Below are 23,639 nucleotides of genomic sequence, written 5' to 3'. Positions count from 1 at the left end.
CTGTGATGTGTATCGTAATTTTAGGCAACAGTAATCATATTGAGTGATTTCAGGTTTTGTTACATTGTACTGAAAGCAGTACAGATAAAATCATAAAACTGTGTCTTAATTTAAAGCAATTCTATGCCTTTACAGTGTCTATTAGAGACCAGCATACTTATTTTTTTATGTATGGTTCTTCTCTTGAAGATGTAGCTTCTTACAAAGGAATAATTTATTAGGCTAATGAAAAGACCAAGCAGTTTGTGGAGTTCAAGCAGTTTATGAGCTTCTGAATCAGAATAAAGGAAAACAGCAGCACACACCAAGAGTTTTTGAACTTAAATCATTCCTTTATCAAACTAAGGGTCTGGTTGTGTTACGATAGAATATGCTCACTGAAATGCTGAAAGGGGATGTTTCTGTGTGTTTTGTCTGTGTTCAGATTGATTGAGAGTGTGCAATAGAGCTCATGTTTAATGGAATAAAAAGAGGAATACATGCATCAAAACATCACAAGGAAATAAAACATTTGTGCTTTTGAGTTCTTAAGCAAGTCTGATCACCAAAGACAGAAAAATATGTTTAAAATTTGTCCTATACGTTTTTAAACAAATTTGAACCAGTCTTAAATTTGGACCTGCAGTAGTTCTTTAACATGCAAATTTTGAAGAGAGGATTGGAATTATTTGAGATTCTTTTTGTGGTGATGGGGGGTAGAAATATATTTTAACATAATTTAAATGCAGGATGAAATATTTTCAGAACTAATACAATTCAGGTACCATAATTCCATCAGCGTCCTTGATTGAAGCAAAATAGTAATATGCAAATACCAAAAAAGATGTACAGCTACAAGCAAAAAACTGAAATCATTTAGATATAGGGAAATAATATTGCACACAGAGAAAAAAAATTAATCAAACGGAAATATTTCTGCTTTAAGATTGTGCTGGTGTATTACCTGCAGGCATGAAATGTAAATGAAAAATCAACATTGTACCCTCTGATAAGGCTACCAAATTAATAAAAGTATTTTCTTTCTACCTCCCATGCTGTTGCTTATGTGAAAAGTGATGAGGTACAGCGAAAGGAACTTTGGTCTTCTGGATCATCTTTTTCTCTATCTGAATTTCCTGTGGTAAAACAACTATAGACTGTGGCTGTACTGTTTTCCTTCTGTTAATCTTCTTGTTGCCTTGGAAGAGTTTGCCTGAAGCATGTCCAGGAGAAAACCAATTCTGTATTTTTAAAGGGAGTTTTAGTGGAGAGCAGACATCATTATCCCACCTTGGTTATTTATTTTTGGAAAATAAATGTCACCAAACTAAACTTCGAAGCACCCAATATTAATAGACTTATGTTCAATTTTTTATGTTGTAAACATACAGTATTTTTCTCCTTTGAAAAGGAGAAGGACACCCATTCTCAAAGCATGATATAAATTTTATCAAGCTTTTAAGGTTTTCTGATTTTATAATGTCTTCTCATACAGTATCTCTATATATTCCATAAAGACCAGTAAAGGATGTGTTGAATATACAGTATATACACATGTATCTATTATATAGTGAAAATATTTGTTACCTTCAATTCATTTGGGTTTTTAATTAATGCGAAAATGCTTTTCGAGATACAGTACGTATTATACAACAAAAAAACCCAATATAGTGTATATAGAATATATAGAGACAAAATAAGGACTGCTCTAATTAAAGTCCATTTTTTTTCAACTGTACAATATCATATTATATACTGATAATGGCAGTGAAAGCGACATTTTAAAAATGACATGATCTTGATCAGGGAATACTGTTGAAAGTTGTGTTACTGGCTGTGTGACACATTTATGTTTTATGAAAGCTGAGTTATTTCAGCTTATTGTTTTGTGCCTAAAACAGTTCTAGTAATCATTGCTAAATCTACATATTCTTTCCAAAAATGTGATCCCAGTGACAGACTTTGAGGGAAGTAATTGAAAAGTGTTTCATTGCTTTGCTTTTTAACTGAACTAATAATAATCATAATCATAATTATCATCATCATCATTATCACCATCGTCTTTTTAAAAAATGAGCACGGTCAATGATGTCTTTTCATTAGCGTGTTACATTGGAGGGCATATCCAGCAGACAAATGCCATTGAAGATGACATCCCAAATGTAAAATTGTCATTAACTCGTAAGTTATTTTTTTAAGAATGGGATGGCAGAGTAGCACAGTGGTAAGCATTGCTGCCTCACAGAACTGGGGCACTAGCTGTGTGGAGATTATATGTTCTCCCTGTGTTCACGTGGGTTTCCTCTGGATTTCCCCCACGGTCCAAAGAATACTGGTAAGTTAATTGGCTTCTGTAAAATTGGCCCTGGTGTGAGTGTGTGTGTTTGTGTCTACATGTGCCCTGCGATGGACTGGCATCCTGCCCTGGGTCTATCCTGCCTTTCTCCTGTTGCCTGCTGGGTTAGGCTCCAGCTCCCCCCTGACCCTGTACTGGATAAAACGGTTTAGAAGATGGATGGAGGTTTTAAGGATTTCGCTTTCTTTTTTTCTGCAAAAACAGAGACCTTTCTGAGTTGTCTTTTTTTACACTGAACACTGAAAGCAATAAACCGTGAGGAAGGTTCCTGAATTCAATTCTGGAGAGAATAGGTGGGCTGGGGTTATACCTGTTAAAAGCAAAATACATTCAGTAACAGTTAAAACCTCAACAGAAGGTTTGTAAGAATAACAATAATGCAATGTACAACATACAAAACACATTCCTTTTAATCTGGAAAATTTGGGTTTAATTTTGGGTTCTTAAGAAATTTGAATCACATTAGTTTTTAGACCTTTAAGAGCTGTTTAGAGCTCCTTAAATATGTCATGTTTCTTTAAAGAATGAAATAAAATGAACTGAAAATCTACATTTATTTTTCACACAGTCCTGGAAGACAGATTTGTAGTGTAAAGTGTGCTAGGAAGAAAAACAGGAAGCCAAGGTCATGTTTGTAGTCTGTGCCTGTGAGTGAGTCGTGACTAAGCCCATTAGCTGTGGGAATAGCTGAACAGTGTGTGGACTTGAACTGGTACTGTCAACAAACCTTCAACTTGGGCTTTTTTATGGCCCCGGACCTTAGCAGCAAAGATCTCTCAGACAGAAGCAGATTTAAACCGTGTGGTTGTTAAACCACAGGTTGTGCCGAATCTGCAAACCTTTTAACTAAAAATAGAAACAGTTCTGCCAGAGTTCTGAGTGGTAATGTGTTTTAATAATTCTTTGATAAAAACAATTCACTTTCACATCGATCTAAACACCATATCTTTGTTTGCTGTATATGATACAATATTTGCCAACAGTTGCAGTGCATTATTAATGAAAATGCCCGTGTGTGCTGAATAACTCTGCCTGTCATTACTCACAGGAAATATAGACACAAACCTATGCTGAGCGATGATGGATGAAAAATCAAAAGGCTCTTTTGCATTTGTATTAAAGTAAGGCACTCAGGTTCACCCAGTTTTGCCTGCTGCCTCGGAGCTGAATTGCACCCAAATAATTTCCAAACACAAAAAGATTAAACGTGTTGTATTCCTTAATTATTTAGGTGAATTGATCGTTTTCAAGTACTTCTCATGAAATGCAAGAAAACTAGTAATCTAGTGGTGTAATTAGAATGTGAATAAATAAAGGATTTTACGTATGAAGTCTACAGTATATGGGTATACTGTACAAAGGCAACGTTAAGGATTTGAGAGAGATTTTCTTTGTAATTCTAGATATTTGTCGTCTCTTCCAGTATTTTGATTTAATTGGTTAGAGTCAGATGTGTCATTCTCATACCCTCCTGAAAGAAAGGGATGTTTCAGAAAGGAATTAGGCTGGGTTGTGACATATGTTCCACCTTGGACTGTAGTTTTGCCTGGATTAAATCTTAAACTTCAGTCATCCTGCTAATTGCAAATTACAAAGTTTATATCTTCAGTATTAATTTGAAAGTAAGTAACAGTAAAAATAAATAAAGTTCCACAAACAAACTATTGTAATGTAGTCATTCATAGCAAAGCAAATTTGTCTCATTCTTTTACAAGGACTCTTTTCAGAAACGAGCTTCTGATGTTAAACATCAGGCTTAAGGGAATGCCCTACACAGACAGACGAACAGCACTAAACCTTTGTTGTCTTGATGGCTATCAGGGGACCCGATACAAGTGTATAGAATCCTGAAAGGCATTGAGTGTCAATCCAGAGGATTTCTTCAGAATGGTCAGTGGAACACAAACCATAGGGCACAAGTGGAAACTACATGGAAGTGCCTTAAAGCCGAGAGAAGGAAGCAATGCTTTCTCCAAAGGATTGTGGGACTTTTTTAACATGCTGCCCAGTCAAGTCGTCAAGGCCAGTACTCTGGCTTCATTCCAGAAAGAGCTAGAGGAGTTCAATTGACTATTGCCTACCCAATGGGCTAAGTGGGCCGGGTGGCCTGCTCTCTTTCACTGCCATTCTTATGTTCTTAAAAACCCATGATGTGAAAGCAGGTACAGTACATTGCTTCTCTTTCGTTAGAAAAGGGTTATAATCTTACTGAATTTCATGTGGTAATTTTACAGGACCATTAGAAGATGCCTTGCAAGATGAAGAGGAAGAGTGTCTCTCTGAGGAAAATGACATCATCACAAAAGAAGAATTCTCAGTGGAGGAAAATTTCTCCACGGACTTTGAACCGGAAAACTTGAGCTGTGAAGATATGGAATACTTTTGCAGTAAAGGTAGACACAGATCACGAAATGACGACACTTTGACATTTTTTAGTCTGTGCTTTTATTTCTGCATTAATATACATTTAAAAGTGAATGGACAGCATATTTTCATTTTTTCAAGTTCGAGGGTTTAGTTCTGAAACACAAGGAAATTCTATTCTATTTTCTCTATGGATGTGAGAACGCTTAAGCATTACATCACTTTGCAGGGCAAAGTAAGTGAAGACTGGATTATGAACAACTGGGAACAAATTAGCTTTTGTTTCCTTTTTGTAAACACAGTACCCAGAGTGAAATGTTGATAATGACAATATACTACAAATACTATATAATGGTAATGAATAGATTTGTTTCTCAATATATTTAATGTTGTAGTACAGTATATGAAAAGCATTTAAAGTGCATTTAAAAGGGTGGGAACACATAAAACACTAAAGTGAAAGCTTCTCTTTTGTGGAATCACTGTTCTTTTCTTTTTTCACTAAAGAATGGTATAAAACACACTGGCACGAAATCTTTGATAAATGAGCCCCCCTGAGACCTGTTGTCATACATGTCCTGATCTGATATGTGTAGGAAGCACAAGTGGGTGTTTGAGTTACATTAGTTTAACAAAAAAAAAGGGATACTAGCCAATTTGGCTGTTTTAATTGTGTGGGAAAGCATCCAGTACTTCCCTGTTTGTCTTTGAAATGATTCTGTTTGATATTTGATTTTCACAATGCATTCAAGAGCGGCAGATTGATCTGGGAAAGATGGCACCTCAAACAGAGAAGTGCTTCCAAACGCCATGCTGGTGAATCGATTGAGCCCAAGCCTGAAGTAAAGGACATGCTCACTCCTGAACATGTGACACCTCTTCCTGCAGCACCTGCTGTTCCTTGGAGGCCTACCATTAAAAAAAAGGAGCATGGCCAAATGTCCCTATCTTCTTCCCAAGAAAAAAAAATCCACTGTGATACTTTTTTTTTTGCTTCTCACACCTTACCGTCACCAGATGCTGCCTTGCTGCGTAGGTTATTTTCTAGCTTGAGCTGAGTCCTCTGCTCTGATACAGTACCACGCAGGCTCTGTAATGTGCTACTTTTTAAGTAAAAACTGTAGGGCAGATTTGTTTTTGCTTATTAATCTGCATTGGCAGACTTGCGCTTTGGTGTAATGTTTTTCATTACAGTCAGAGTTAGAATGGGCGAGAACTCCTCCTGGTCACTTTTGCCATATGCTGACCTTTCTAACTTAGTATATGCAGTGTTTAATCATTGATCACAGATTTTTAAAAAGTAATTGATTGCTTTGCGTTTCCCTTTTGTGAATCTTATATCTGATAAGTGGTCACAAAGTGTAATGTGCTTAGTTTCCTTTTAAAAAATTAAATGTGAAATCCTCTTCAGAAAAATAAGCGTATTGATATTTAAAGTCTGCCTTACTTCAAATGTGAGGATCTTAGCTTTGGAGCTCCATCATTTGGACAGATCTTCCAAGCTCTGATTTTGACGGGAATAAAGGACTATTAGATGATTGTTCTTGTGGCTGATTATTCTCCTTGAGAAGAAGGTCCAAAATTCCTACAGTGTTGAAATGTTTTGGGAAGATCTACTTCTCTGTAACTTGCATACATTTTACATACGTAAGGCTGTATTCTTAAAGTGCAAGCTACTTCAGTCTGAGCCATTACTGTGCATAGAATGTAGTATTATTTGTATATATTCACAATATATTTATCTTGTAAGTATGCTTGTCTCACATTCAAATAATCTTTTGTGCATTGCGGCAATTAACACTTCTACAGTACAAACTTAATCAAATACAGTAATCAAATGAGACGTAAATCCGAGGTCCTGACTCTCTGTGGTCATTAAAAATCCCAGGGCGTTTCTCGAAAAGAGTAGGGGTGTAACCCCGGCGTCCTGGCCAAATTTCCCATTGGCCCTTACCAATCATGGCCTCCTAATAATCCCCCTCTATGAATTGGCTACATTACTCTGCTCTTCTCCCCACTGATAGCTGATGTGTGGTGAGCGTTCTGGCGCACTATGGCTGCTGTCGCATCATCCAGGTGGGGGCTGCACATTGGTGTTGGTGGAGGGGAGTCCCCATTACCTGTAAAGCGCTTTGACTGGAGTGTCCAGAAAAGCGCTATATAAGTGTAAGCAATTAATTAATTAAATAAGATTTCTCATAGCATGTAGTATCACAACTACAATGAAAGGGTCTGTAATAAAAAGGACTGTATATCAAAGAAATATAATTGCAGTCTATTGTAGTAGAGGTTTAATAGGTGTGAGTGTACATCTAAGTTTCTTTTACTACTTAACACGCAAGGCTACAAGCCAGCTTTTATATCAAAGTCCTATGTTTTCATGGTCACACTGATTTCCTTTTTCATGCTTTTAGATAAGTACCCTATGTTATATACCGAGTTCCCTCTTCATGTATTTTGCTACTGTTATCTGAACTAACTCTTCTTGACTTTAAAGCAATGCTTTGCATAGGTTTTTCCTTTAGACTTACAAATACTGTATGTGCAGCAGTCAGGTGTAATTGTAATGCTCTCGATTAATTCTTCAATAAGATATTCAGATTTAAAAAAAAACTAATTTAGCTGAGTGTCTGAGTGGCTTAAATTTCTCTCACTTATGCATAAGCAGCATGAATTAAAGGAAACACAATCCTGAATGTATTAAACGGTTTATGTATGTTATTCCTTGACTATAGAAAAAAAAAGGACTCTTGATTAACTAAACCCTCTCAATTTTGATGGCACAGTGTAATTAGCGAAGTGTTGAGTTGAACGCTGGTTTTAAAGCAACCACTCATCCTGTAGCCTTTATCTTCTCAGGCTTCTTCAAGAATAGGTCTCTCGTGTAAGGTTTCTCCACTGAGCAGTCAAGTGACACTTCTGTCTCAGCTTAGCCTTGTATCTGTGTAGTCACTCACTGAAATGGTCTTGTCAGGAGGACCTAAAACCTCCATTAAAAGTTTCAGCCTATAATAGGTATTAAAAAGCTGTAGAAATACAAAGAAGAGCACCAATTTTCATTAACATATGAAGCACTTATTAACTTTGATCAGAGTGCGGTGAAGTAGCAAAGCGGCTTAAAGGCACAAAGGTCAAGGAGTTGAATGCTACCAAAGTCTAGCCCATTTGCCTTACCCTTGCATAAAATTGTACTTCAAATTACTATTTGGAATACCTTGAAGTCTGTGCGGGACCTGGAGTTTTTTTTTCTTCAGATTTTCCATCCTCTATCCCACTTTGAATCTCTTTTTGCTAGCTACAAGTTTCCCCCCTTCCTTTATCTGGATAAATTACACAGTACAGTACATCTTTCCTCAGAAATAGTCCCATCCGACATCCCCTTGATTCTGGATCAGAAAAGCCTGCTGCAATGCTGGTACAAATTAAGCCGCAGAATGTTTGGGCCGATTGTGTTCTGCAAAATTAGACATACTGCTGAACATACCGGATAGGCATTGTTCTGAAAAAGCAGAGAGACATTCCAAAAGTCCTTAACGCCCCCACACTTATAGATGAATTCCATACTGTATGCTTCCTTATCTATTCTTAGTCATAGATGTAAAATCAAAATGGAGGAGAGGTACAAAGAATTTGTTTTGTTTTGTTTTTTATTTTGATTTTGGTTCATATTTTTGTTTTTGGTTATTGGTTTGGATTTTGGTTACTTATAGTGTTCTCATGCGCCGGAGGTTTCTACTGCTTTTTTAATGAACCTTTGCATTTTTATTTCTAATCTTATATAGGCAGTAATAACAAATCTGTAACACGCTGTATTGTGTAAAATATGTTGTTTCCAATGAAATACAAGCTTTTAGGGAATACTGTTATTGTATCTTTTTTATAGTTGTACAAAACCTTAATACAATATACGATATACTGTACTATATCTCAAGTACACACGTCAGTGTACTTAAATTTAAATCTAGACTGTTAGTGTATGTAGAATATCATGAAGACATTTTCAGTGAGGCTAACCCTCATTTTACATCAAATGTATTTTTTTATGCAAAACAGGCTAGTGCCAATCTGGAATACATAAAATAAGATAGCATGCAGAGCTCTGGAATTTAGCTTTTCAGTAAGCCTCACATTTTTGTGTGGTTTGTGTGCGAGTGCTCAAAACATATTAAATGGGTTCGCACTGAACCTGAAACCATAAAACACTGGTGAGCGTGTGTGTATCAACCTGAGGGTATACACAATGTCCCTTTGAGGTACGGCCTTGGGTTCTCCTTGACGATTACAGAATATCTCCTCAAACACCTCCTCAGCATGGTCGATTTTCACATTTATTGAAGTTTTTCTCGTGAACTCTCTTTTACGGAGCTCATTTTTCACAAAACAGTTTATGGACATCTGACACCATATTTCATCATTTTGAAAGCGATTCGCTATTTTATTTACGGTGCTCTGAGAAGGGGGAGGAAGCTGTAGTGAAATTTCACCTTGCTTCTTTGACTGTTCTGCATTTAACAATGAAGTGAAAATATCACCTGGAGGCAACATTAGCAAATAAAGCCAATTAGAGAACACATTTATCAAGTAAATCCATATGAAAAAGCAGTGGTTCTTAGATAATAGAAAGCTGATGAGTATCTACTTAATTTCCTTGTGTATACAGTCTGGATTTACGTACCAGAATTAGCACTGGTCTTGTGTCACTCAACTGAGTCCTAAATATATACTCAAAAGATTTCTTTATTGAAAAAATACAGGTTTTATTTCTCATTTTGTTGTGTTTAAAGTGTATCACCACTCGAGAATAAAAAGATATTTAGAATTAAATATTTCTATAATATAATATGATATAAATGTGTCTATAAGCCTTGTATGTTCAAGCATGTACAGTAAGTTGGTGACAACAAGGAGAACATCACTTCTAACATTCACTCCAAGGTGGAAAGACAGTTATTCTCTAACAGATAAGCGAAGCTGCCAAGGTCTCCTAATCTATAAGCTTTTCTTTCGTATAATCATGTTGCAGCATGACTTTTATTCTTTGCAGATGTTTCTGAAGAACCTGATTTGTACCAATCTACTTGATATTATCGTAGGTGAAACAGATCGTGATTACTGCTAACCAAGATCTGTGAAACCAGACCTTTGTTTTATTTAAGGATGAGTAATTGAAATTGAAGCTGCCAATGAGGTAATAAACAGAAAGTGACAGGATGAATTACAACAGTCTTAATGCAAATGCAAAGTAATAGATGTTACCAAGAACAGAAGTTCTGTCCAATATTTCTTTGTAGACGGCAGTGTTCAGAATTGTAAATGTTGAATTTTAATGCAAAGTTGATGCTGAGAATATGGAAAATGCTAATTTGAGAGATGATAAGATGAATCGAGACATCCCTTTAGCCCCATTTAACTCAGTAGAGGAAATTAATCACTAATGTTTGTTAAGTATGACAATCTAACCCAGCCAGATCTACATGCTCCGAGTCTGAATCACAGCTAGATAACCGACTACAGACTTAGAGGAATTCTGCCAGGTTTTGTAATGATGTAAATTTATGGACCTATTCACATTGCTTTAAAGAGACAGTTGCAATATTTTTGCTAATGCAAAAAATCACAGGGAAGTAGCTGAACTGAATTCATTGTGTCAGTCTTAGATACCATATAGTGATGCCAATCTTTATGTTTTGAGGATGTGAACAGCCATGTACTAATATTTCTGTTCAATTTCTGATACATCTGTTCAGCTGGTAATTGTAAGAAGACTAATAAACGTTAATTATGGCACACATAATACAATACCATATATCTTAAAAACATTCAATATAGTCATGTAGTGCTGCCATATTGGACCTCCATGATTTATCGTAAAATAACATATTGTAGATGTTTTGCTGCAGTTTTGCTGAAAATTTGTCATGGCTGCTGCGCATAATTGCTGTGCATAATATCATACAGGTTGTATGATAAAACAGATTAATTCAAAACTCTACATAGAACTCCAAGTCAGGAAGCATGAGATTATTCTTTATCATCATTTAAATATGTACAGAATGTAACTACCTTACAAATGTTCCTTGAGTTTCTTTCCAATTATTAATATCCATATACAGTACAGTATTTAAGACATGTAGTAGTTATTAGTCAATAATTCCATTGTTTTGGTTTTGTAACTCTTTTTATAAATTGAATCTACACTTGCAGTTCCCTAGTCAAATTAGTACTCAAGTTCCCTATCTTTATATATGAGACATCCTTTCCTATTCTTTTGTTGTCTCCATCCTAGTATTATTGGCATTTGCAGTTCATTCACTTTAACTGGGTTCATTTCTTTTTTAAGTCATTTTATAAAGTCCTTTCTTTCTCCTTATGTGTTTTTTTACTTTATCTTTGTTTCTTTAAACCATTTGTGCTACTGAATTTGCTTTGCTTTTGGGATGAATATATTCTGTTCTTCAAGCAGATCATCTTTAAACCATCTCCATTCATTTCTCTGCTGAGATTCACAGCCTGCTTTCGTAAAATTGAAAATATTTGGTGTGGAATCTACCTATATGGATTTGAAATATTTCGTAACATATTATTTTGTGATCATAGTTCCTTCCTGTTATGTCTGTTTTACTCGCTCTGTGTTGTATAATTTTAAAGACTAGATCAATCCAAACGTGTCCTCTAGTACTGTAGGTGTTCTGACAAAACGCCATGCGTAATAGAAAAGGACAGGAAACAAGTAGTGGGGACCCAAGACCTTTTAAGGGTTTTACTTAAAATGCTGTGAACAACTCTACTGAAGTGCTTCCACAAACACTGCCCGTTGCAGAGACTGTAAGAAACTCTAAAACTTGTTGCCTGTCTGCTTGTTGGGATTAGGGGCTCTGAGCTCCTTAAAGTCAAGCACACAAGATTGACATTTTCAAGGGCTTTCTTGGCGGAGACAATGCTAAAAGGAAGAAAAAGCCAATATGACTTTGTTTCTACCTTGCTGGAGGAGTTGTTTGTGTAAATCGCCTATAAGCTTATTGACCTGAATGTGAGGCTCCCATGTTTTATTCTGCTTTGGCTGAAGAGCAGACACTGATAGAGCAGTGATAGGGCTGATTTTAACAGCTCACTGATGTAGTTTTACATTCATTCCCTTCCTCACCCCAACTTCCTTCACTCAACCACTCTTACCACCTTTGGGTCTATGATATGTCTTTGATATGTCAAAATCACAGCTAGGGTTATCTGAGGCGAGATGTGTGCTTTGCATGTCAATATAATATACATATGATGTTAAAACATCTGCTTTTTTAAGTGTCGGGTTTCAATGGAATTCAGAGAATATAATGCCATGTTTTAAACCAGTTGAAAACAAGTTCATATTTTGTGGTCGCTGAGATAGTTTCTTGGGGAGATATAATCAGCTTAATTTGATGTCAACCTTTCTTTGTTAGTAAAACAGGACAAATGTTCAGATCCAAAGAAATTATGCCAACATTAATTTGTAATCAGAAAAAAATGATTGCATTTTTTAATTTCTACACGTTGAAATAAATGTACCATCCTTAGACATTGTTGCCTATTAAGTTCCTGTGATTGTGTTTGAAACTGCATTGCAAAACGTGTTAGATATGAGGCACAAAATCCATAATCACCACTTAATTAAGGAATCATCTTGTTGCTTCATTTCCTACACTGTAATTAAAAATGTAGCCCTATATGTTGTGTTACAGGGCTTAACATGTACTTGGGAGATCAAGATATTGCTTTTAATATTATCTCACACATATTCACACATTTTAATTTCAGTACAGCAAAGTAAACTTGATATATTTCCCTTTGTTATCCATGTTATGATATGAGCCTAGTGAGCATAAGAGCTGCTTAATCAGAGAAATGAAACAGAAGGGAAATTGCTGTGTGTACTTTAAGATACTGTTAGTAAAAGAGGCATTTTAAGAAGAAACTCAAAAAAGGAAACTAGGTCAGAATAACCTCTTGTACTCTTAAGTAGGACAGTGCCTCAGACTTCCCTTAGTTTTTCAGCATCATAAAGGAAGCTGTGTCCTTTTGGCAAGTTTAGTTGTTGTCTTTGATGTAAGCTGAATCTTTAAAGGCTATAAGGCTGAACAACATGTGTTTGAACTATATGTGAGTCCATCTGGAAGAACGGCTGTTATTTGACTTACTGTATAAGCTGAAGCAATTGTAAAATTCCTGGTACACAGTTAGGAGATGTAGTCCAATATGTGTTGACCTTTTTCAAGTTACTGTATTTTTGACCAGCTACAAATGAATGGATATAATCACTTTAAATTGTTTTTACACCGTGTTTTGTTCCTTAAAATACTTACAGGTACAGAGTTAGATGAAAGGAAACACAATCAAACATACAGTACTTGAAATCTATAATACGTTTAATCAGAAATATAGCATATTCAAAGAAAATCATTAATTGTATCTACTGCATTAGCAACCAAAGGAAACTTCTTCATAATTGATCAAAGTGATAAATTGCACAAATGTAAATATACTGTATACTGTCCATATTTATTTCATTCAAACTTAACCTGTGCCACCTGCATCCTGACTTCTATATTTTATTCTATAGTTCTATATGACATCAGAATATTCACTGTGTAGTAAAGGCTGGAGGCTGTCCGTCCTGCTTTACTGTGGTCACAATGCTGGAACTTACTCAGCTCCACAGTATCACCTTGAACTGTGTCTCCCTTCAGCTCTACAGTTTGTGTTTCACGTTCACAATGCAAATAAAAATGCATTGCATTTGTGTCCATCCTGGGTTGATCCTCGCACAGTGAAGGAGTGCTGTGATAGATGAATATGCATTAGAAAGTTTTAATTCTGGTGCACAGAATGTGAATACCTGCTTTTCATTAGTATGATGAAGCCTACAGTACATCTCTACTCCCAGAACCAGTTACACAATGAGGTTCCCTCTCTAAGGATCGGTAAATTTGTTTCTCTGCTTTTGAGCCTCAGCCAATATTCAGCTTCTTTACTCAGAAGGCTCTGAAATGGAACAAGGGAGAACCCTTGAGCCCAGCCGGTAATGCATTGATTGCCTAGACACATTTGCACGAGGCATTCATCTTCTGAATTTTCTGTCCTTTCTACTGCTACAAATAGTTGTCTGCTCCTCTGTGGCAATGAAGTGTCTGGACAGTTGCTGTGTAGGTCTCCAATGTTCTCTAAAGAAATAAGTAAAAAAGCTGCTTCTGTATCTTGGAGCTGTGTGTGTCTACTCCAATTTCCAGCACTTTAATTTCGTGTGTTTCATGTCTGTTGTATGTTTTCTCTGTGATTCTCCTTAAATTACTTTTACTAGACTTTTAGGTTTGTGCCCCCTGTGTAATTTCTGGAAGACCAGTTTGTGAACACTTTTCAAGAAAATCTTTTAGAACTAACTGTTATTTTGCTTGTCAAATATTGTGTTTAAGCAATGACAGCCTTTTTGCAGAGCACTTAGAATACAGAGACATTAAGACAACAAATATCTCAAACTGCATACAAAATACTACATCTTTTAACATTATATAAACGCCTGTTTTCTTTTTGTAACATTTAAAGGTAGGTGCAATGGAAAATTTGGTGTTTAAAAACGCACAGTAAACTTAAAGTCATTGTTTTCTTGAACAAACTGATTTTCCAATATTTTATCTCGTAGATGAAGTGTTGTAGGAATTCAATTAAGTCAGGTATGGAATCATCTTTAAGACTATCTGCTCCGTAGTTCGAAAATGCAATTCACTTGAACCACCCACAAAAATGTATTGACTTTCTCGTGAAGCCTAATTTAATGCCGTAACTACCGTGATGGTGGTGTACTTTTTCTTTTGCATAACATCTGATGGTTATGTGGAGTCATTTATACCCATGCATAACTTTCCTTCCTCTTGAATTATGCTTTCTTTTCCGCCCACACTTCAGAGAGCATTTAACCCCCCAAGGAAGCCCTATAGATTACACTCTGTTGTTCAACTCATGATCAAACATTACAATTAGCATTGTGACAGGCAAACGAGGAGCACCTTTTGCAGGCAACACACTTGAAGATAATAAAAGAAATATTTTGAAAGGGAACAATAGAAAGTTCCCTTTCATGCTAGTGGGTTCACGGCCTGCCTGTGAGACTGGTGTTCTGCACCTCTTGGAAGTGTCATATTTTCCAAGGTATCTACTAGTGGGCACCACGTATTGTACCGGCTCAGAACATTTCAAAACCCAACTAGAGACTCATTTATTACACCCTCAGTTTTAAAGAGACAGTTTATATTCTACTGGTAAACATTAGAAGTTAGCTGTGGAGAATTTTACATCTGTTCCTGCCAGTAAATATCACTTCCGACCGTTAGAGGTTGGTGTCTAATCTGAACTGTAGTGATTCCCAGTCCCAGTCCTGGCAACACACACACCTGCTGGTTTTCATGCCATCCCACCTTCATTACGTAACCAAAGCCTTACTGGATCTAAGATGTTACTATTTACAAAATGCAGTGATTGAAGCTCCAACATGTTTAAAAGCTGGGCACAATTTACCGTTCACATTAATCTTACTATTATTAAGTCAGTGAAGGGTTTGATTGTGTAACTGAGGGCTCAGCTGGAACAAAAACCAACAGGTGTGTGGGTCACCAGGACCAGGAGTAGGCACCACTGTTCTGCTGAAACCTACAGGAATTTCCCCTTCTAGGTAGGGGTTCCATTCTTTATTTTACTGTGCTTTTTTAAAGCCTGTGTTAGTTCTCATGCTCATAGTGCTTTCATGTAGGTATGTCTTCATGTTCTTGCAGTGAACATCCTTTCACAACGTGTAACCCCTGGGTGTATAAAGGAAGATGCAATACTGTACACGTGTACTGTATGTACTGTACTGTGAAAAGGTGAAAGGTGTACATACAGTATAGGGACACCCGTCCACCCATTTTCTATCCACGTCATCCAGTTCAGAGTTGTGGGGGAGCTGGAGCCTTTCCCAGCAAGCAATGGGTGCAAGGCAGGACACACCAGTCTATCGCAGGGCAAAAACACACACACTCACACCAGGGAGAATTTTCCCACAAGCCGGTTAACCTACCAGTATGTCTCTGGACTGTGAGAGGAAGCTGAAGCACCTGTAGGAAACCCATGCAAACACAGGGAGAACATACAGTATGAACTCTATGCAGCTTGCTACTCATGATTGGAATTGAACCCAGGACTGCAGTGCATAATTTGTACATTTGAAATAAATGGCAGTACTAGCCCAGATACATTCAGTTATTATTAATTGGCAATTACAGATCAAATGTCCTTAGTAATTAGGAATATAAGCAAGCACAAATGGATGTCTAACTCAGCTGAGTAAAGCTGTCTTGCACAAGGGTTTGCTATGCAGTAATGTGTCCTTAGTAAATAAAGGCAGTGAAACATTTGTATCCACAGTGTTGATAAACTATGTAATTATACACCATTAATCAATATTATCAATGTGTTTCCTTTTGTTTATATTAATGTGTAGGGAGACAATGTTTAAAGAATCTCCAATGAATGGAAAATTAGTGAAGCAAACCCTTTAAGAAAAGGAAGCACTCTTAATGACACAGTACATTCATGGTGCAGTATCTCATTTTAGCTGCTAGACACAATGAGAAAACTGCACTTCAGGTGCACTTGCAAGACAGCCTCTCGAGATCCAGTCGAGTAGTTCTAATTTGTCTTCCCAAAATGCTAGATGAAAATAAAGATTCTTTCCCGACTAAAGAATGAGCCTTTAGTCACACAGAACTTCGCTTGTCTTTGTTCAGGTGAGGAAGAAGGGACTCAGGGAGCTGTGGAATCAGATGGAGATGGACACAGTGAGAAAGCCAGGCTTCCGCCACTGGAAACAGGAGACTGGGATGGGCCAGGTAGGTGAACACTTATCCAGTCCTCTGCAGGAGGGAGGAGTATGGCTGTTTGGTCTCATTCGTACACAATTAATGGGAAGTTCAGCTCTGGAACCTAGGATACAAATTTTAGTGTGAGCAACAACAGTGAAGTAAGTAGTGTAACAGTGTAAAAAGAGAGGCCAAATGAATACCAGGGGAATAAGTGAGAATCCAATAAGTACACAGAAGACAACCAAAGGTTATTACCATGTTCTTAATGAGTTGTATTCATTAAATAAGAGCGCAAGTACAATATGTATTTGTGTGATTTGAAAAGATGGTGTCATTATACAATAAATGTAATTCATATGATACATTTATGTATAATAATAATAATTTATATAGTGCCTTCAAATGTCGCTGCTTAAAAAACTTTTCAAAAAGAGATAACAGAATTGAAACATTTCTTCAACGAAATAAAAGCTTTTTGGAAGAAATAATGTTAAATCACTAAATGAACAGATACTCTTCCACTGTATCTCTTTTCTTTTCAGTACAGAAAATAAAAGAGTGGTTACTGTGGTCTATAGTGGAGGTGATGTTTGTAAGCAAAATACATTTGGTAAGATACTGAATAAGCTTTGCTATGCTACAGTGTCATGTGTGGAAGCTTTAAGTTAAAAGGTTTTCTGTCAGGTTGATATCAGAAAGTACAGTATACAGTATGTCTAATTTTTGGTGGTATCAGGCTGTTCCTGTGCTTCTTATAACCGTTTAGCCCATTAGTAAGTTTCCTGTAATCACTTGTCAGGAGTCTATTACAGCATGTTTTAAATTAATACATCAGGGATCTGGGGATTACAGGAGCACCTCAATAATAATAATAGGACATCTTATAATATCCTTGACAATCAGAAAGCTATAGAGGTAGAACTTGCTGCCTAGAAACAAATTGTGAGAGTTGAAAAGAACAAGAGAATGAGAACTGTTATGCTTTAATATTTTAATCAATTATATTACATTTGAGTTCATCTCCCAGACTGAATTCACTAAGACTGAAACGGTATTTCTGAAAATCCAAAAGTTTCTCTCCTTTGTAAATATTCATAGAAAAATCAGTTTAAGTTATAATTATGGATTCTTAGTGTAAGCAAAATCATGTTAAAATACTAAGGGTTTCTGTACCTTGATAATAATGGAAACTTTTAACTTCAGTTAAAACATCAGTACTTTATAGCCATAACAACTGATGCATGGAATTTGGTTTAAGAATTAACCAATGGAATTCATTAAAATTAATGAACAATTAATTTTATTTTTAAGAATTCACCTTCCATGTATATTAATGTTCATGTGGAAAAATCTCAAAAATACCAGGTGAGACCACATATCTGTACTTAGATGTCAATAGAATAAATACAGTTTAAGAAAGTTTGACTACTTTTATTTAGAATTTTTATGCTCAACACGCTGTTGAGTATAAAAAGCTTTTGCCTTTTCATTAAAATCTATATAAATATTGTTGTGCATCGGAAAACGTAGCCGATTTCTTAAAATAAAAGGCTTGTCAATGATACAGCTTGATATTGGAGTATTTAAAATAAAAGGAGTTCAAAAAATATCGACAGCTTCTAAGATGAGCGGGACGTGTTAATTGTTCAGTCTTCTGTGGGGAAATTCCTGTGAAGATCCTTTTGAATACATTGTCATCATTCATAGAAGTTACAGCACTTTAATGACAATGCTTTTAGATGCCCTGTACTGTACAGTAACTTTTCATGTAGGCAGATTTAAGTGATTACAGTACCACACAGTGCTAGTTATTGAAATTAATCTAATTTAATTTCACACATTTGATTGTGTTTCATATTTCTATTTTGAAAAGTAATTTAAGTATAAATATAAATAACATCTGTGCAATTGTGTAGCCTTTTCAGCATTTTTATTATGATGTAAATATTGTATGTGATAGTCTGGCATGCCATCCAATGTGCATGCATTATAGAGCCCGTTGTCTGCTGTGTTATACTCCTGTTCACCATGACCCAGTATTGGACTAAGTGTTATTGAAAACAGATAGAAACTGGGCACCATAGTTGACATTTCAAAAAACATTTCGTGCACGCATGGTTAAATTTGAACAGGATGGATTAATTTGCTTCAGTCCTACAGTCAGAGACAAAGGGATTGAAATTGTTACTAATTCATTTATCTGTACTAAGTAAATACTTTATTATAGTAAATAATGGTAATTAAGGTATATTTTTTTTAACAGAAGTATCTTTTCAAAGTTTATTGAATACTAATTCAGCTAAAATGGGTAAGAGCAACCAGTGGCTTCCTTCAAATTTAAGGCAAAATATCCTCTAAGATATTGTACCTACAGTAACTGAGACAGGAATTACCAATATGTGTAAATAAGACTCTACAGATGTCTATGTTTGCATTCATAGATTTTGGCACCTCATGTCTTAAGCAACAGTCTGAGAAGACAGAATGATTTTTGTCTTCAATCTTGAACATATGTTTTTAAGTTCTTATGATTGTTTAAGAAAACATTGGTGTCCTAGCCAGCGCTGGCCTCCCCACCCCCCCGATATTAAACCTCTCATAACATTTTTGATAAAATGAACTGTAGAGTGGAAAAATAAGATTTTTATCATTGGGTAGGAAAAAACAACTTGTAAAAGTTGTGATAAGGCACCTAGAGTTATTGCAGCTGTATTTGTTGACAAAGCAGAATTTTGGATTAGGAAAATTTCCAGTAGATGTTGGTTTGTTACTGTCTTTTGAAAAATGTTCATACATTTTCATGTAACTTAAACTGTTTATACATATGGCCCCTCAGTAAGCGGTTAATATATTTATGGTAATAAAATAACATGTATTTAATAATATAATATTTTAATAACGAAGTGACTCCTTTCCTGCAATGTACAGAAGATCCTAATATAACACATGATAATAAACCTTAAAATACAGCCAGAAGAACACATGTGAAGGGCTTAAAATGCACTATTAATATTACCAATAAACTATAAATTCAGTACCAGAGTTGGATAGAAGATTAAATTGCTTTACTGTAAAGCTCATTATTTTGCATGGACGTGAATGTAGACTATGCACCCGGCTTAAAATATTTTTTTATTTATCTTTTATTCTGGAAGGATCTCATTTTGCCATGAATATTTTTTCTGCTTTCTCTAAGTCTTTAAAATAGTTTTATCTTGTTTTATTCTTCTTAAAAGTCACTTCATCAGAGAGATGGATAATACATCTCCTGCGATAGTAACACAGCAATTACTGTTCAGCATCAACTAGTCCATTGCTGAATACACAAAATATGATTCCTTTAATGCATATGACCTCAAGAATTTATTGCAGGTATATACATTTATAAAGTGGATTTGGGCAAGTTGTGTTGGAAGCCCCCTGGGGTGTGTATTTTATACTGACAGTGAATCAGTGTTATCAGTGCTATCAGATAATGCATTTATCATTAAATTTCACATTTGCATTTAAATCTTCGGAAGGAAATGAGTATTGCTGGCTAAAGATAAGAGCTTTGGACGACTGTAATAAACCATCACTGTGATCAGTCTGGAAATAAGGCTAAGGAGGTCAACTGAGAACTATAGGGGGATGACAAAAAGAGGCATCATATTTTGAAGGCCTTTTAAGGAAAAAAAGTGCTGAGCTTTAAAAATACTGCTTTCAAAAGCATGCAGGGCTGTACCTGACTTGTTTATGTATTTTTACCATCCATTAAAATGACAAAAAGGCTTAGGATAATGATGTGTTGTACTGTAGGTAACAGAGACAACCTTTTTAAATGAAAAACAATACAGTAATTTGTTATAATGAAGGAAATGTAGCACAGGCAGTGGTTTGACCCATAATGGATGCTGGAAAAAACAAACAACACTTTCTGTGATCAAATTAAAATTTGCAGGTTATTATGAAGTACTGCAGTGACTAGTTTGTGTGAGAAAGTTTGTAGTTCTGCTGCTTAGAGCAATTAAAGTTGCTCTATAACTTTAATTATGAATTACCATAAAACATTAATTGTCTCCTTTAATAATAATACATTTTATTTCTAAACCACTATCTGAGTATCTGGCTCCTAATAGCGAAAAAGGAGCCAAACCGATAAAGAGAGGTATCGGCAATTCCTAGATTTTCATGCAATCTACGGGTAGTTATGTCATGATTCACAGTATCACAATCTGCCCTTAACTCTAGAAGAAGACGACTTTCAGGCAACTCAAAGTCAGAAACCATTGGCAAGCCATTAAAAACCTTTAACAGGGGCTGTATCAGTAGTGTCTCTTTGTTTAAACCCCGACTAGAAAGGTTCAAGTAGCTCATTAGATGCTAGGAAAGATTGCAATTGAGCTGCTGCCACCTGTTCTAGAATTTTTACAAGAAAGGGCAAATTAGAATAGCATGGTAGTTATTAAGCACTGTAGAGCCCAGACTAGGTTCTTTTACACTGGTGTGGTAACAGCAGACTTAAAACCTACAGGTGCAAGACCAGATTTCAAGGACTCACCGATGGAGTTAGCAACAAATGGAAAAAAAAGAACCTAGATTTGAGCAGGGGCGTAGAAATGAGGTCCAAAGCAAGGGGTGGTAGGTCTCATTTTTGCTACTAATTCAGGCACGTAAGTAGCATCCACAGCGGGAAAATGAGAGCCTCTCATACCTGTGAGAGCAGGAGTGGGTGTAGTTGACAGGATTGCAGAAGGTCAGCAGCTGATTATTATTAATATTGAGTATTGTGTTCTAAAAAATGTCATGAATGTGTTACACTGCTCAGTAGAGGAAGAAATGCAGACTTATTAAATGGCTGGAGCATTTTACTGATGGTAGGACACAGGGCTGTAGGATTACTGTACTTGTTCTCAGTACGAAGGGACTAGAAAGAGGATGTGGCAGCTTTAAGAAGATTCTTATATGACAGCCGATGTTCATAAGCCTGTAAATAAACAGTCAGCCCTGTCTTCCTCCACAAATGCTTGAGGCGTCTTGATGCTGCTTTCATAGGACGCGGCTTATTTACAAACCAGAGGAAAGAATGAAAGGACGCCCAAGTTTACATTGGAGCTAGGCATCTCGAAAGTTTTGTTAGCATCTCATTATTAAAAGCCACAACTGCAAAACTGATCTGAGCTTCAGTGAGTGGAGCTTTTTTCTTAATTCCCTCCATCAGACTAGATTCACCAAACGTAGTCAATGAAAGGATTACAGTTCATTTACAATTTTTAAGAGATGGAGGCAACAACAGGTCCAGTAAAGCAACCTTATGATCTCACATGCTCCGTTGAAGTGCTCGTCAGTTGAAAACATCCACAGGTGAGTAAAACTGAATTGAAAGGAGCTGAATCCAGAGGAGCTAAGAAACTCAGCAGTGGCTGAGCAGTCCAGAATCACCTTGTATCTTCACAGAATTGCCAAGGAGATAAATGCTGACAGAGGTACAATCCAGGAAGGAGCACAGGTAAGAAGGCTAGAGAAGGCAGGTGGAATAGAAAAGAAGGAATGTCCTCCATCAGAAACAGATCCGAATTGTGAGGATTGCCACTATATACGGTACAGTAGGGTGGAAGGCAAGACTTCACTCTGCACAGGACACCGTTGGAGCCAGCTGGGAATACTCGTCTTAAAACATATTTACAGCAACAATGCCTTACTAAGTCGCCCCCCATTCCAACTTCTCCCAGCTCTTCAGACACTATACAGTATATCACCCATGAGGTTTGATTGTTGGCAGCGACCATCCTGTGCAGAACGCCGAAAACCATCAGTTTATCACTGCAGATTAAAAGCTGCACAGTCAGCCAGAGTAGAAACACAGTAGAGCAGAAACAGATACAGAGACAAATAGGGAGACAGAACATACTGTAGATAGAAGCAGGAACTGCATTCCCGTCCACAAGAGCTGGCAACAAGTTGGCAGTAAGGAAGCAGAAAGTCCTGCAGAACAGAAAAGAGTGGCAGCGGCACTGCTGCCTTCGAGACGGAGCAACTGTGTTCATCCGGCAGAAGGGTTCCGAAGTGAATGTGGCGACCATGAAAAGCACCGTCAAGAAACACAAACGTTAAAAAATATACAAAGATTTGACTAAATTGAATCGTGCAGATTTAATTCCATGAGAAGTGGTAGGAAAGACCCACAACAGAGTCCTCTCACCTGTTACTACCTGCCGATTAGATATTTTAAATGCTAAAGATTATTTTATTAAAGTTGATTTTTTCTTTTCCACAATAAATACAGAGCAGTCCCTTGTGAAGAAAACTATTAAAACCTTAGAAATATCTCACTTTTGATGTTCTTAAATGTGGGTTCATGGCTGTCTGTAAACTAAAATAGCAGATATCTAACATGAATTCTTAAATGTGGGCAATTCAAAGTGTTACTATAGTAATATTTCTAGTATGTTATAGTTTAATGTATGCCACAAACAATCAGTGAACTTGATTTTAGTTTTTGAGTTAAACTAAAAACATTCCAATAAACTTAAATTGAAAACATTTGGGCTTTTCAACAGCAATCCGTGCGGAGTACAGGATGATTTCTATGGCCTGGAGTGATATCTCCCATAAAATAATATATTTTCCGCTTTGAAATATTTCAGGACGAGATTTGCCCTCTCTCTGCAAGTTTTTTTTAATAATTTTTCAACACACAAGAGGTTTGAGATTAAGCTGGAGATTTAAAAAATACACTGGGATGTGTGTTTTTAATGCTAGTAAATTCAAGGATTAAGACCAAAAGGATTTTGTAGATTAAAATGGCCCGTATAAATTGTTCCTTTTTTAAAATTCTACGTGTACAGTAGTTATTATTTGGAAACGTATGTAGGGTTTCTGGACTCATAACTGGAGTCTGGGGTTTCAGATTCAAGGTTGGGAACTTCTGTTCCACCTAGAGTAGCTGTAAAAATTGGTACAAGTCTAAGTGGCTTGGGATGAAAGTGTCAAGCAAATAAATTAGTAAGTAGTTAAGAGCAGGTTTGAGTAATGTACCATAATATTCATGAGTACTTCTGACAAAATGTCATGCAAATGAAAAAAAAAGCCTTTTA

General features: G+C 36.3%; 1 protein-coding gene across 1 annotated transcript in view; it reads left to right on the top strand.

The window, feature by feature from the left end:
• Window positions 1–4,222: 4,222 nt before the first annotated feature.
• Window positions 4,223–23,639, top strand: part of zfpm2a (zinc finger protein, FOG family member 2a) — a 126,615-nt gene continuing 107,198 nt past the window's right edge. The window contains exons 1-3 of the mRNA XM_088928597.1: window positions 4,223–4,361; window positions 4,570–4,728; window positions 16,489–16,590. Of these exons, the coding sequence (XP_088784723.1) occupies window positions 4,223–4,361; window positions 4,570–4,728; window positions 16,489–16,590 (400 nt within the window). The remainder of the gene's footprint in view (window positions 4,362–4,569; window positions 4,729–16,488; window positions 16,591–23,639) is intronic.

Source organism: Atractosteus spatula, chromosome 12 (assembly GCF_055471065.1).
Source record: "Atractosteus spatula isolate fAtrSpa1 chromosome 12, fAtrSpa1.hap1, whole genome shotgun sequence".
In the NCBI taxonomy this organism is placed as follows: Eukaryota; Metazoa; Chordata; class Actinopteri; order Semionotiformes; family Lepisosteidae; genus Atractosteus; species Atractosteus spatula.
Note: the sequence above shows the minus strand (reverse complement) of the source record. Positions and strands in the feature narration are given on the sequence as shown.